This window comes from Vicia villosa, linkage group LG1 (genome assembly GCF_029867415.1).
Source record: "Vicia villosa cultivar HV-30 ecotype Madison, WI linkage group LG1, Vvil1.0, whole genome shotgun sequence".
NCBI lineage: Eukaryota > Viridiplantae > Streptophyta > Magnoliopsida > Fabales > Fabaceae > Vicia > Vicia villosa.
The window spans coordinates 187,523,953-187,540,052 of record NC_081180.1 but is presented as its reverse complement, the minus strand read 5'-3'; the positions used below and the strand labels follow the sequence as shown (position 1 = coordinate 187,540,052).

At 34.3% G+C, this 16,100-nt stretch overlaps 1 protein-coding gene across 1 annotated transcript; it reads left to right on the top strand.

Annotated features, from left to right (window-relative positions):
• Positions 1 to 5,027: 5,027 nt before the first annotated feature.
• LOC131621309 (kinesin-like protein KIN-7O) lies at positions 5,028 to 15,844 on the top strand. The gene is made up of 29 exons (XM_058892358.1): positions 5,028 to 5,387; positions 5,472 to 5,561; positions 5,649 to 5,767; positions 7,771 to 7,884; positions 7,987 to 8,068; positions 8,222 to 8,289; positions 8,380 to 8,454; positions 8,633 to 8,778; positions 8,852 to 8,954; positions 9,268 to 9,348; positions 9,523 to 9,591; positions 9,716 to 9,775; positions 9,862 to 10,023; positions 10,445 to 10,501; positions 10,641 to 10,883; positions 10,965 to 11,057; positions 11,625 to 11,729; positions 11,946 to 12,032; positions 12,136 to 12,285; positions 12,453 to 12,566; positions 12,643 to 12,729; positions 12,832 to 13,035; positions 13,125 to 13,274; positions 13,529 to 13,735; positions 13,954 to 14,043; positions 14,153 to 14,293; positions 14,536 to 14,655; positions 14,723 to 14,794; positions 14,947 to 15,844. The coding sequence occupies exons 1-29, from the start codon at positions 5,264 to 5,266 to the stop codon at positions 15,166 to 15,168; spliced, it is 3,435 nt and encodes a 1,144-aa protein (XP_058748341.1). The 5' UTR covers positions 5,028 to 5,263; the 3' UTR covers positions 15,169 to 15,844.
• Positions 15,845 to 16,100: the final 256 nt, after the last annotated feature.

The following is a 16,100-nucleotide window of genomic DNA, read 5'->3' as shown; positions in this document are numbered from 1 at the left end:
CTTTTGAACTTATTTGGATCAACCGCAAAAGTCACTTTTGGTTGTAGAGCCTTGTCTAACTTGGCTTTTAGATCTCTTACTTCTTTTTGCCAAATGTGACATGTCTCACAACCAAACCATGATGTAGGATCTATTTCAACTTTATCCTTTTGAATGTCTAGCATAGATTGTTTTAAAGCTTCCATATCCTTTTCGGTTTTCTCAACTTTTGATTCAAGATATGAAAAGATTTTCTTATTTGAGGCCAAAAGTTTGAAAGCTTCAATTGCATCTCTATTTAATTCTTCAAAAGCAAGTTTTAGTTGAGAATGAGATACCTTATCTATGAGTTCAGGTTTAAGATGACTTACAGCTTTCTTTTTCTTGTGTTGATGAGCCATAAGGCATAAGTTTGCTGATTCTTCTTCATCGCTTGATGAGCTTTCACTAGATGAATCACTTTCCCATGCTATGTAGGCTCTCTTAGATTTGTTATGACCTTTGCTTTGGTTCTTCTCTTTTTCTTTCTTAAGGTATGGACAATCCGGTTTATAGTGATCGGCTTTCCCACAATTAAAGCAAGGGCCTTTGATTTTTCCTTTGTTGTCGTCATCTTGTTTGAACTTGTTTGATTGCTTTCTATAGTTGATCAATCCTTTGTCAGAATGTTTTGCTCCATTTTTCTTTAGATATTTGTTGTATCTTCGCACAAACAGTCCCATTTCCTCATCATCGGAGTCTTCGTCATCACTTGTATCACTATCCTCTAGCTCTTGTCTTGAGGTCTTGGAGCTTGAAGCTTTTAGAGCTATTGACTTCTTCTCTACCTCTTTCTCCATGTTCTTTTCTTTCTTTGCCCTTTTCTCATGCATGTCAAGGCATTTAAGGTGTTGTTCATGTTCCTCTAGTTTACCAAAGAGAGTGGTAATGTCTAAGGTGTTTAGATCATTTGCTTCCTTTATTGCTGTAACCTTGGGTTGCCATTCCCTGTTCAAGCATCTTAAGATTTTGTTAGTAGCAACTGCATTGGAAACAGGTCTATCAAGAGAATTTAACCGATTTTTCAGGTGAACGAATCTCTTCTGCATGTTTTCGATGGATTCACCATCTTCCATGTGGAAGAGTTCGAACTCTTGAGTTAACGTATTGATCCTAGCTAGTTTGACATCATCCGTTTCCTCGTGGGCAACTTGCAATGTGTCCCACATAGCTTTAGCGGATCTACAATGGGAAACGCGATAGTATTCATCAACTCCTAGAGCTGAGATTAGAATGTTTCTCGCTTTCCAATCGTATGCATATCTCTTTTCATCTTCAGCATCCCGAGTATTTTCTGGTTTTGGAACAACTGCACCAGCTGCATTTGTCATGGTGATCTGAAAGGGACCATTGACAATAGCTGTCCAGATGTTCCTATCAATTGCATTGATGTGGACACACATACAATCCTTCCAATAGCCATAGTTTTCACCGTTGAAAACTGGAGCTCTATTGTGAGCCCCTTTAGGTCCGGAAGCCATCTTTCCAATAAGTGTTTCACGTAGCACGGAATAAACCAGAGCTCTTGATGCCACTTGTTAGACGCTGGCCTGAGGATCTAGAGGGGGGGTGAATAGATCTCACAGAGTTTTTTGGAATTATTTCGAACTAAAGCGAAAGCGGTTCTGAATCGACTTGCGTCTATTCCGGACCGTTATTGCAAGGGTCGTATATGTGACAAAACCACAAGATAATTGAGATTAACGATGAAGTGATATGTTATCGAATCAATACGTTTCACAGCTGAAAATCAATTAACTTCTAAATTGACAAACTTTGGTTTGCAATGCAGTAATAATGGAATAAGCAAAAAGACAAACACTTGGTGATAATGTTCAAATTGATGATGATTCAAGATGTGGTGAATTGTGATGTTTATGCAGAACCTTAATTCACAATTTTAACCCTTGAATCGTTAATCAATTTAGCAATTATGACCAAATATGAACAGAACGTAAATGAAAAGATAAAAGCGACAAGAACACGATATTTGTTCAGGCAGTTCGTCGATCGTCCTCACTACGACTACGTCTGCCCCCAATTCCAAATTGAAATTGGGAAATCTTCCATTAATGTTGAAAGTAGTATATACAAAGAAGAAAACAAAGCGATAAACAATAAACCGAATTTGTCGATCCTTTGAATCTTCTTCCCCCTTAATCTTGAGTCAGATCAAGGTGATCCAAGAGCTTCACTTGATCCCTTTTCTGCAGTGTCTTGAATTGCCTTGAACCCTTGTTCTTCAATCTTCACACTCAGATGGATCCTCGATGAAGCCTCTTGATAAAAACCCCCAAGAAACACCTATCTTGGAGGACAAAACCCTCGGATTTTATTCACCAAAAACCCCACAAATCTTCACCCACTAGGAATCTTCAATTCCGTTCCATGGACGTTATCGAACTCGATCACTAACCCTCAACGCAAGAATGATTATGTGTAATTGTGTTGGAGATGACGAAGAACGAAGATGAGAAGCCTTTGTGTATCTTTCAGTCTTTGGTGTTGTATGCAATAATTGAACCTTGGATAATATATATGAGAGCTTTTCAGTTGATGCAGAGAAAACCAGAAATTTTGACAGTTTTGATCAGATAGGTCGACCTAATTTAGGGCTGGGTCGACCTAACAGAGCTGCATATCCTTTGGATGTCAGTTTTGATCAGATAGGTCGACCTAATTTAGGGCTGGGTCGACCTAACAGAGCTGCATATTCTTTGGATGTCATTTGTTCCCAGTTAGGTCGACCTGTCAAAGAAGTAGGTCGACCAGAATCCACTTCAAATGCGTTTTGGGGATATTTTCTCAGATTAGGTCGACCTAGTTGTTGTGTAGGTCGACCTAGCAGAATGATATGTAAATTTCTTCATTTTAGGTCGACCTGTGTTGGGAGTAGGTCGACCTAACTGCTGATTTTCTGAGTTCCTCTTATTTTGCTTGTGTTGAGTCGACCTGTATGCATAGTAGGTCGACCTGCTCTGTTATGAGTAACCAAAGCTTGCTTTTCTTTGAGTTCTTCTGCTTGTACCTTGTTGCTTGTATGCTTGTTGAGTTTGCCATGAATCAAAAACATCTTTGTGAGTGTGATCTTGTATTCACAATTTTTAGGGACCGTAATGTTATTCACTTATGTAGTTTTTCATGTAACGAGGGACCAAGTGATTTTTTTTAGCAAAATTAATGGGAGCAATTTTAGAAACGGAGCATGCCATAACAATGAAGCGTGTGTTTGACATTTTACAGTATCGCGTTTATACCGCACGTTACAACAAAGCTAACACTTAGAGATTCCAAAAATTGCGGTGAAATATCGTTTAAACGCGGGGTAGCGGTGTGCTACCGTATAACTAAACACACAAGAAATGGCCTAAATTTTGGCTGAAAACTGATTCCAGTTTAGTGGTGTAGGGTTGTGAAAATCATTTTAATGTCATGTGACATATAAGAAATAGATGTGAAAATTGTTGAGTAGATGTGGAAATTCCTTATTACTTTTATCCATCATATTAAAAAGAATAAGAATTAATGGTCAAAATATGGATAAGTTATAATAATTTATATATATATATATATATATATATATATATATATATATATATATATATATATATATATATATATATATATATATATATATATATAAAGGTCATGATCAAATGACATTAAGGTGTCAAACTTAATAACATGACACCTTAAATAACTTTTTACCGCATATTCGTATAACAACGAAGCGTGTGTTTGACATTTTACAGTATCGCGTTTACACTGCACGTTACCATGAAGCTAACACTTGGAGCTTTCAAAAATTACGGTGGAATAGCGTTTACACGCGAGGTAGCGGCGTGCTACCGTATAACCAAACACACAAGAAATGACCTAAATTCTGGCTAAAAACTGATTCCAGTTTAGTGGTGTAGGGTTGTGAAAATCATTCTCATATCATGTGAGGTATAAGAAATAGATACGAAAATTGTTGAATAGACATGAAAATTCCTTATTACTTTTATCCATCATATTGAAAAGAATGAATGGTCAAAATGTGGATAAGTTATAATAATTTATTTTTGGAGTAAGAATATCTCTTTTATATAACAACTTTGTAAACTGATCAACCAAACCAAACCAAACTCAACCAAACAGATAAGGTTGGTTCGGTTCCATTTTTAAAAAAGGTTAAAAATCGAACCAAACCAAACCAATGGAGATATCATCGGTTCAGACTTTTTTTTACCAAAAACCGGTCCAAACCGATCTGATTACACCCCTACTTGTTACAAAATAGTTTTTATGCGTGTTTGAGGTGTGAAACATGCTAATTTATGTGTGTTTTGTTGTGTTCTATTTTTTAAGCTTTGAAATCTCTTTCCAACATTCTGATGTCAAGTGTTAACTTCTATATTTGATAGTGGACTTATTTCATGATGCAATGTAAATCATGTCTCTCTTTTGTATGAATTAAGAGCAACTTCTAATTTGTTTGAAAAAATAGAGCATGAAATAAATGACATGAAATGTATTATTTTAAAAAATAATAGCATAAAATACACCAAAAAACCGATCATCCAAACCAAACCAAACCGTTTAGTTTGGTTTGGTTCCATTTTGGAAAAATGTTGAAAATCAAATCAAACCAAACCGATGGAAATATCATCGGTTCGAACTTTTTTTTTACCAAAAACCGGTCCAAATCGATTCGATTACACCTATACCCTGCTCCGTTTTTCATGCGGACTTTGACGGACACAAGAATTAACATAATTTTTTCATTTTTAGACTTAAAAGTGTAGTGTTTTTTGCGGGACGGGTCAAAGTTTTAGGTCTGCACTCTCAACTATGACCGTCCCGTCCACCCCATTTTTTTTCTTCGAGATTTTACAGAGCAAGACAAAATAGGGCGGACATGCCCGTTTACCACCCCTACTCAATGCATAACCATTAAACTCTTGGTAGTAATTTTTTTTGCAAACAATTAAATTAATCAATCTCTTTTTAAGAGAATATTCAAAGTAGACACAAAACACTAGTGGTGTGAGACGGTGAAAGAATTTGAAGTACTGTAGCACCAACATTTGAATTCTTCGTGGCCCTAATTCGCTGCATAGCGCGGGAAGTTTTTTAGCAAAGCAGACGCTGGACACATTCTTCGATTTTCCACCAACACTTGCTTAATCATCAGAGTCGAATCAAACAAACAAAAACCACTTTCTTCATTCTCTCACATTTTCATTTATCGTTTAACATCATCATGGATAGAATACACGTCACCGTCCGTGCAAGACCTCTCTCGCCGGATGACGCCAAAACCAGCCTATGGAGAATCTCCGGCAACTCCATTTTCATTCCCAACCACTCTTCCATGTTCGAATTTGGTACTCACTGTTTAACTCCATTTTCATCTCCATTTCCCTTTTATTTTTCATTAATTTCTTTTAATTTCAATTTATGCTTTGTAGATCAAGTATTCGATGAAAATAGTAAAACCTCTGAAGTCTATGAAACTCGTACCAAAGATATAGTTGCTGCCGCAGTCAGTGGATTCAACGGTGAGTATGGTTAACTTAGTGTTTTTGAACTTAGGGTTTTTGAATTGTTAATTTAGGGTTTTTGAACTTGAAATGATGAAAATGAAGGTACTGTTTTCGCTTATGGACAAACGAATAGTGGGAAGACTCACACGATGCGGGGATCTAAAGCCGAGCCTGGAGTCATTCCTCGCGCGGTGCAGGATTTATTTCACATTCTTCAACAAGTAATCACTATTTCTCAGTTTTTCTGTTTTCTTATGATCTGATTATACACTTTAGTTTAAGGTGTAAGCTTAATTAAAAATGGTTTTATATTGAACATTTCTCTTCACTCATCTCATGAGTACTTTGGATTGGAATTGATGTGTTGACAGTGCACATGATTGTCTTACATTGTGCTGCAATTCAACTCAGCTTTGGGGGATGGGTCATTTTGGCTCATTGTTATTGTTCTAGTCCTCTATTTGGATGGATGTGACACTTTAAAAGTTAAGGGATTAACTTAATAAAAAAAAAACTTTGAAGGGCTAGTATGGTGACATTGTTATCATTGTAAGGCCAATTTAGAGGTTGTTTCTTTCTAGAGCAAGTCTGGTATTTGGTATTATTCCTATACATGAGATTCCACATTATCTACATTGGCCGGAGATAAGTAGATTATTGGTTCGCAACATGTATAAAATCTAGATTTCTTATCAAATTACTCCATCCGTTTCACAATGAATGTCGTTTTAACAAATAAAATTTGTTTCAAATTGAATGTCATTCTCACTTTTCAATGTAGCAATGATTGCTATTTTTTCAATTGTGCCCTTTAAGTATTACTTTGTACACTAGTTCCAATACTTTATAAGGTTAATTTAGTAAAATTTTAATGTTTTATGACAATATTATTACATTTCTTAAACCGCGTACAGAAATCTTAAACGAAATTCATTTTGAAACGGAGGGAGTACTTGTTTGTCTCTGTTCTTCAATAACAGATTACCTGTTCGATCAATAACCAATTGATACAAATTAACTATTAAATCACCCATAATTAACTAGTGTACAGAAGATGAAGAATAAATATTTTCCTTTCCAAATCCTGTATAGCTAGATGGGTAGATAAAAGATGATATTAATGATATTTTAGTTCAGCGTCGAAGGACTATTTTCCATAGAAAAAGCATTTCTCAACACCAATTTAAATTTCATAATTAAATCCATTATGTTTCATATCTTTTATTGGTGAGCTTAAACATGAAATGTGCCAAATTTTTTGATTATGTATAATCATTCTCATGGACTTGGTGAATATCTCATATCAACTACATGTTCATTACTCGGAGATAACTGAGCTCTACTTTCATTCATGAATGATTTAAGAACAACTTAAGTAAATTTTCATTTGATGAAGTGGTTACTTGTTGATTTGGTACTAGTAGCAACAACCTTTGTTGTTGCAATGTGAGAAATCCTAGGGGATGAGAAGGTGCAGAGTGATGGGTTTCATTGTTGCTTGGCAAAGCTTCACTTTGCCTTGTAATCACAATTTTATTTTATTTGGCCCAATTAAGTATCCCAATTCTTCATGATTACACTGTTTTTCAATGTTGAACAAGATTTTTTGAGAGCTTTATTGCCGGAATAGATTTCAGTTGCTTGAATTAGAGTTGATCTAGAATCTTCCTAAACCAAATAGCTTGACTTGCATAAGAAGCTACTACATAGCTACTAGCCCTGTTTCTCTTGTTGATAAAGTAACAATTCTTTTCTTCTTAGAAGACTATCAAATATTTAGAAGTGAGTTTTAATTTGGAAGGTTCAAGAAATAATTCTATAAATACTCTTATACTTGTCATTTTGAATCTAGTAAATAACAGGTTCTCTCATAGAAATACTTCCTCTAACAAAGTGGTATTAGCATGGTTGTGTGTGAGAGTTGAGAGATGCCGTGACTACACTATTTTCCATTTTCCTATTCTTACAAAGCGAATAGGGTCGATGCGAATCTACCTTGACTTGCAACTACTAATTGTTACTCTTGAGAACTACTAGCTGTGATAACTGTTTTACTCAATGAGGTTTTATCCTTTGGGCATATATAGATGATCTTAAAGTTTGAAAATCTAGTCTGTTCTATCATGATATCATCATGGCATTGTTAAAATTTTCCAAATTTTTAATATCTCCATTCAATATTGACTCTCATGATGGATGATATTTTTTATTTTTTTAATTTTAGGATGTTGATCGAGAGTTTCTTCTTAGAATGTCATACATGGAGATTTACAATGAAGAGATAAATGATTTATTGGTTCCCGAACATCGAAAACTGCAGATTCATGAAAATATAGAGGTTAATAATTTTTTTCCCTTCTTTTTCAGGTTTATATTTGCTTATTTATGGAGTTATATTGTAATCTTTATTATTTTATAGCTTTTTTCTTTGAATTCTCAGCGGGGAATATATGTTGCGGGGCTACGAGAAGAAATTGTTACCTCTTCTGAGCAAGTGCTCAATCTCATGGAGTTTGGAGAATGTAATTTTAATTTTTGCATTTTTCTAGTGTTACTTTTATCTCCTTTTATCTGTTTCTGTGTTGCTTAAATTTCCATTCATGTATGTTTGATATATTTTATGCTACTGATTCCTGACAATTAATTTTTCTTTTCATTCTTTGAATTTGTATCAGCTCATAGACATATCGGAGAGACAAATATGAATTTGTACAGTAGTAGATCCCATACTATTTTTCGCATGGTAAACAATATTCTTTCAGGTTTTACACTTTTCTCTAAAAAAGTTTGTTGATGCTTTCCCCTCCAATAATTAAAGTCTTGTGTTTAGTAGATAATTGAAAGCAGAGATAGAAATGAAGATGAAAGCACTAGTAGCTCTTGTGATGCTGTTCGTGTATCAGTGTTGGTATGTCAATGTTTCAATTAGAAATTTGTCTCTTATTGAAAAGTTTTTACTTATTGCGTGTAGGTATTTAACCATTCACCTATGAGTATGACACATGCATTTTTCTCTCTCATTTTGTTAAAATGAAAATTTGCATAAATTTGCATATTTTTTAATCATTATCTTAATTTTTTGATAGAATTTGGTGGATCTTGCTGGTTCAGAGCGTGCTGCAAAAACTGGAGCAGAAGGTGTACGTCTCAAAGAGGGTTCACACATAAACAAAAGTTTAATGACTTTGGGAACTGTGATTAAAAAATTGAGTGAAGGCGTTGAGAGTCAAGGGTAAGTTTAACTCATTATATTTTAGCCTTTTGTGTTTCAATGCGAAAAATTGAAAATATAAAAATCGATGCAGTGGTCATGTTCCATATCGAGATAGCAAGCTTACAAGAATTTTGCAACCTGCGTTAGGGGGAAATGCTAACACAGCTATAATTTGTAATATCACACTTGCTCAGGTCAGATATCCCTTCATTGTTTCTTACACTTCATTCACACCATTTTATCAGATATCTACAAGTTTAACTCTTTTTCTGTCCATTGTAAACCATTTCTTTCCAAATTTCTTAACATAAAGCACCGTCAATATTTCTCTACTATGGGCTTTTATATCACTGCAATTACTAAAACATGTACATTTATGTTTGTCCTCCATAGATGACATGTATTAAGTTTTGTTACAAATATCCTCTTTTCCTACTCCCAAACAATTAGCTGTTTGCTACATGTCAAACGTTTTGAATTACAACTCATCTTTATTATATGTGGCAGATACATACAGATGAAACTAAAAGCAGTCTACAATTTGCAAGCCGAGCTTTGCGTGTTACAAATTGTGCTAAAATCAATGAGGTTTCTCCTAATCCATTCCCCTCATTTAAAGTGCTCTTTTATTTTGATCTTGTTCTCTTTATTTTGGTATCATACAACATTTTGTTGTACTTTTCTATTTGTTGTGTCTTATTATCCGTGGTTATGCTTTGTACTGAAGTGGTATAATGTTTTTCCTCTTTGTTTACGTTCCAGATTATGACAGATGCTGCTTTATTAAAGCGCCAAAAGAAGGAAATTGAAGAGCTTCGTGCCAAATTGACGGTTGATCTAATTTTATGTTACCATTTTTTTATTTAATCTTTTATAACCATTTATGTATGATTGTAAATATACACAATTTGGTTTTCTTAAATATTGCTAAAATTATAATTGGTCTTTTCTTTAGGGTTTTCGTTCAGAACATTTGGAAGAGGAGATTTTGAGCCTTAGAAATACATTGTTACAGGTGCATGAATTTTCCTTCTTAGTTAATCATTACAAAATTCTTGTTTATTCATTATGTTATGAACTTGCAATACTTTTTTTTTCCAGTCTGAACTAGAAAGGGAACGCATAGCTTTGGAATTAGAAGAGAAAAAGAAAACACAAGGTGAATGGGAAAAGAGAGTGCACGAGCAAGCCAAGAGAATTGAAAACTTGAGTTCAATGGTTTTGTTTTCAAATAGGGATGAGAGCGTCAAATATACTAAAAAGGTACTATTACTTATGCATGTGCAAATATATTTGGTATTGAAATAAATTTACAAATATATTAAAAAGGTATTACTAATGCATTTAGCTTGGTTTGTAATAGGCTCTTTGTACAGCATGTGCTTCATTTTGGGTATTAGGCTCTTAATGGAGTAGTTGAATAACTGCTTCTAAAGCAGTCTTCACTGACTAGCTACCTTGCACCAACAACTGGTTTTTCTGATTTCCTTTTGCATGTTTATTTTTCCAGTCCCCTTGATGCAATGATTGCCTACATAAGCATGTTTGTTAATTTTTCTTTTGGCTAGTACTAACTCCTTACAAGTTACAACTAATATGCTTTTTCCTGATCTTTTTGTATTTCTTGCATCCTCCTCTCTTTACTACCATTGGTTAATCGAGTTTTTTCGCACATGCTCTGCAGGAGAAGAGGCGGGAAACATGGTGTCCTGGAAATATTTCACAGACGCATCTAAAAGATGTATTACTTTCTTTCTAAAAATTCATTATTAGTTCTAATGGGTTTTATATGAATTATGATTTGGTGTTTGTTTGTGATACTAGTTAAGTTATTTTTATTATTGTAATCATATCATTTATTTTGTTTTTCTTCACTTCAGGTGCATTCTAGCATCCACACCGATGTTTCTACCACAGAACCTATTCGACCTAAGCTAGAAATGGGACCACTTGTTCCTTTCAACAAACTCCTAGATGCAGATTTCAATGTGGACGATTCCTGTAAGAAAGAAGAGGACGATAAAGGTGATGCAAATGTCAACCACAATCTACCAAACCCTCGTGCTTTATTGCTTGTAACAAACAGGAAAAGAGATTCATCACGGAAGAAAAGATTATCTATGGTTTGTCATATCATATGGCTTATTAGTATTTCCTATTCTTCAATTCTCAATATTTTGTATTCTAACATGTTACAATTATAGCAAGAAGACAACAAATATCTACAACAGCAAGCAGAATATGACAGTCTTAGAGAAACAGAGGCTATTCTTGTTATCAAGAGACTTCAAGAGCAGGTTTTTTTTATCATGCTTATTCTTTCTTAGTTCCAAAAGTTTATTTGTTTTTTATTTGTAATAACTGTTTTCTGCTTTGTGCTGCATGAAATGTGTTTAAGGAAAATGGGAATGAACAAAAGAATTAGAATTGTTATGGTTTAATGCAAAAAGATTACTTTTGTCGTCCTTGTTTAGCTTTTTAATCCATATTCTATAATGGAATTGATCCTTATAATATGTGTATTATATTGATCTTACTCCTTTGAAGAACTATATAGGGATTAGTACTAATATGAACAAATACTTTAGAAGCTAGATCTGTCATGTATTAAATTTGTCTTTCTCAATTCTGAAATTTTTTCATTGTAGAACTTCTGTACAAATTATCTTGGGTAATTGACTTTGTTTTCTTCTCTTTTCTTTAGTAATTAAGCCAGCTTGAACCTGAAACTTTTCAGTAGTGTCCTTGAAATTTTGGGGATGTTACAATCAAGCCTAAAACATTCTTCAATATATTTTAATAAAATGCATTTTTGTGATTTCTAGACGCGTCTTGCTTATATTTTTTGTCCTTGTATCTTGAAGATTAATGTTTTGGAAATGGAAAAGCTATCAAGCCAACAGAACCTGGATACTGTTTATGATTTGGCAACCGAGCAGAATGTGAGTGCCAGGGAGAAAATTGAAGAGGTAGTCATTGTTGATCCATAATTGCACAATATTTTATGTATTTTTTTATTTAATTACTGGAAAATGCTCATTGTTTATCTAAATATGGCTCCCACAAATATTTATGTTGACTATACTTTTTGCAGACACAAATATGAAGCTGCTTGGTTGTGTAAAAAATGTCATTTTTTCCCTTATTCACATTTCTAATTCCTGAATTTTGTTTCATCTACTTAGCTTAATAATGAGCTTATAAAAGCACAGGAGGCAGCTCGATTGGCTAATGAACAACTTATTTCCAGTAAAACTGTGAACAACATTGATGTATGTATTTTATGCTTTGTATGAACTTTTAGATTCTTGCTTAATTATGATTTCATGGTTATATAACATTTCCTATAAAATGTATTTTTGATGTTTCATGTAGGATGAGAATGTTGACTTTATAGCCAGTGTTTCCATGGAAATCGAAGATGTAATGTCTGAAGTACAAAATTCGAAAGAAGCTGTTCAAAGTGTTATTTTGATGATTGATGATGCGACTAAAAGTTTCTCTACTCTCTGTCATATATTCCTTGTAAGTATTATTCCGACGCTATATTGGATCAATGTAATAAAAATATAATTGCTTAGTGTTTATTTCATAGTGTCTTGAGCAGCTATTTTCTATTTTCTAACTAATTATTGTATCTACGTAAATATTTAGACTCGTCAATTTTGGTTTCATTTTATGATTTGATGCAGGATTTCAAAACCTCAATATCTCAGGATTCTGCAGGACAAAAATTAATCTTTAATAATTGTCAGAAGTTGAATTCTAGCTTAACTCAAACAATATCCGAGCTTGAGAATCAGAAGGTAAAAGTGCCTTTCTATTATGATATATTTCTAGTCATATCTGGGTTCTCTGGTAGGTCTAATATTTGGGTTGCAGATTCTTCTGGACAGCCAGTTATCGAATATTCAAAAGCTTCTTGAGGAATCAAAACTAGATGCTCAGAGCTCTCATAATTCTTTGCAGGTAGGCCTTTATTTGGTGACATGTTATCTGTACTTTCTCTTGTTTTGCCTGATTGCATAATGCACCATCTCGGGCATGCTAAACTTTAAGTTATTATTATAGGAACGGTTTGAACAACAAGAATTGGAAAATCAAGAGCTGATTTCTTATATCCAAACTCTTGAAAAAGAGATAGTGTGTTTAACATCATCTTCAGTGGCCAAGGAAAAGGAAACTCTAAGAAAAGATTTTGAGAAGGCAAAAACCAAGATGAAAGAAACTGAGTCGAAGCTTAAGATCGCTATGCAAGAGAAAACAAAACTTGAGGTTTTTTTGCTATACTCAGGTTTTTTGGTTTCATTGTAACATATTGACTTGTTGAACGCATATAATTTTATTGCCCGACATATTTGTAGGGTGAGAAAGCCTATGCTGAACGAGAGATCAAACGGTTGCATGGTCAGAACTCACGTCTTGAACGCGATATCAGTAAACATGATTCACTTGCTGGAAAGAGTTCAAAGATGTTTGATACTCAAAGACCAAAGGATCTTGCATTTTCTCTGGTATAAGACCATGTGGTTATTACTTATTATTTAAGCAAGCCTTTAATTCCTTTTGTAGACAACTGATTGTAGCAAGAAATAAGTACTATGTTTTAATTGAGTTTTTGTTATCATTATTTGGTTTGCACATTTGTAACAATGATAATTCGGCTAATGCACTGCATTATTTTTCATGCATGATCATTTGTCTTTAAGTTTTTAAAAATTTCCAAGTAGGATAACTGATTTTTAAATATCTATGCATCGGTGATCAGGAAGAGTACAAAGAGCTGGAAGTTTTTGCATTTGAATCGGAAACAAGAATCACTTCGTTGGAAGAAGAAATATCCGCCGTGCTTAAAGAGAAAGAAGAGGTGATTTCTATTAACGAAGCTTTGAAATCAGAATTGGAAGATTTGACTGACAAACTGGTGACATCAGCCTCTGAAATATATGATTTGAAGGAGGAGATTTCAGCTGTTGTAAGTTGTTCTGCAAAATTCTTTTTGATTTCTCCGTTCAACTTCAACTCTTATGTTAAACTATCGATAAAATGATGCCAAAGAACTGAGAACAAAATTTAGTCATTGAAAGAAAATTTAGAGAGGGAAAGATTCTGAATTTGAATGCTGAAATTGACTATTGATACCTGTTAAGATCTTACAAGCTCAAATCTGACATCTTATTCATGTGCATCTAGAAACAAAGATTGGGAGAATCTGACGTCAACCAGGAAAAATTGAAAAGCTCGATCAAAGAATTGGTGGAAGAAAAGAAGGAGTTGTCAATGGTAGTGCAATTGCAACTATCTTTTTCTTTTGATTGTTATTCTTCCCTTTTTAAGGTAATTTCTTGTTATAAATGTAAAATTGTTTCAACGCGTCTCCTTGATCTTGCAGCAACTTACAAATGCCTTATTGGAAATAGAGGAGGAAAGGGCAATTTGGTCTGCCAAGGAGAAAGCTGCACTTCTAGCCATAGAAGAACAAGCAAGGTCAAACACTGAGAAAATTACATCATTATCAACAGAATTGTCAGAGGTAAGAATGAGTTAGTTTGGATAACATTTTCAGCAAACACTTGTAAAAGAAAAGTTGAAATGATTTTGCAATGATTATCAATCTTCTAAAAAACAGCTTTTCATACATGGGATCCTTGAAGCTCTATTATTTGTTCAGTTTGCAAAAGTCCATTATGTAACTTGGAACTAAGGGATAAAGATGCATGTGCGATAATCTGCACAGTATTAGTTTTAGTAATCATCTTAGGTGTGACCTTGCAGAATCTCAAGATCAAACTTTCCACTGTCACAGAAGAAAGGGACAAATTGATGATCGAGATGGAAGATCAACAGAAACATGTTACGGAAGTGGAACTCCTACTAAAACATTGCCAAGATGAGGTAAACTAAGGATTGTCTTATGATCCTTATCTTGTTGTGTTTCTAATCAAATTTTTTTTTTTTGCAGTTGTCAAGGGAAAAGGACCATATGAAGGAGCTCAGTGATAAAATTTCCAGCATGGAAGTCAAAATGCATGCTGTAAGTGAATCATATTTGTTATCTTGTTCAGATGTTTGTCTTTGTACAAACTCCGAAATGTTCCTCCATGTTAAGCTAAATACTAGTTTCATTAGTGAACATTTAAGGGTTCATCATATTTTCAGATATATATGCTGTTTTATTATGAACAGGATAAAGTTACAAACATCAATGAAACAGCTCAGTTTAGAATGATGCTCCGTGGAACACAAGCAAAGCTAGATGCTCATCGTTTGCGATATAAAGAAGCAATTGAAGAATCAGATGCATCAAAAATAAAGTACAGAGAAGCTTCAGAGAAGCTGAAGGACATGCTGCGTTCGCAGGGACTAGAGTTGATGGACCTAAAGAAACAGCTAGCTGCTGCCAAATGACAATAGGAACTGTGTATTATGTAACCTGACCTTTCATGTAGTAATATATGAAGCACTTCAACTCAGACACAACATACAATTAGGACTCTACAAGATATTAATCCGGCTCAAACCACAGTTGACTCAAACTGCAGTTGGTATACATAGATTCAGTTCCATCCATTTTTCTTGTATAGATTGGGCAGGTTACAGATCACACAGGACACGGGTTTGCAGATGGGTTCATGCTGTTTTGATAGGAATATGTTTATAGGTTCTTTGTAACGATGTCGTGCTTATTAGTGGTCACATAATTTTTTGTGCGTGTGCACATGCATTGTTGTCAAAATTGCATGTTAACTTTTTAAAACCGTATGATTTTACGTGTTTTGGTGTGAAATTTGTGTGTCACTGACTGTAACATTGATAAAGTGAAATTTGAACGAGTTAATTCATCATAAAATCAGTGAAATCGCTTAAAATAGAGCCAACTATTGAAGCATTAACGGCTAGGATTAGTTTTAATCCATTTCAGTTCATGTGTCATTGATGTATAAATAGCTCATTGGTTATACTTTGTAGCTTATCCAAAATGAATAGAGTTCTGTTATGATCCTCAAAATTGTTATCCTTTTTCATTTTCTGTTACATACTTCTTCTCCATCTACTTCATTATGGTATCATTGAGCCTTTGACTCCATGGATCCTCCGCGCGCCACCACCGATCCTATGGCTGATCCGACAAGTCCCTATTATGTACATCCCATCAACGGTCCTTCATTTGTATCCATCACACAAGTTCTCATTGGTTCGAACTATCACAGCTGGGCGCGATCAATGCGTAGAGCTTTTGGCGGTAAGATGAAGTTTGATTTTGTCGACGACATAATTCCGGTTCCAACAGATACTTTTGATCCATCTTTCCGTGCTTGGACTCGCTGCAACATGTTGGT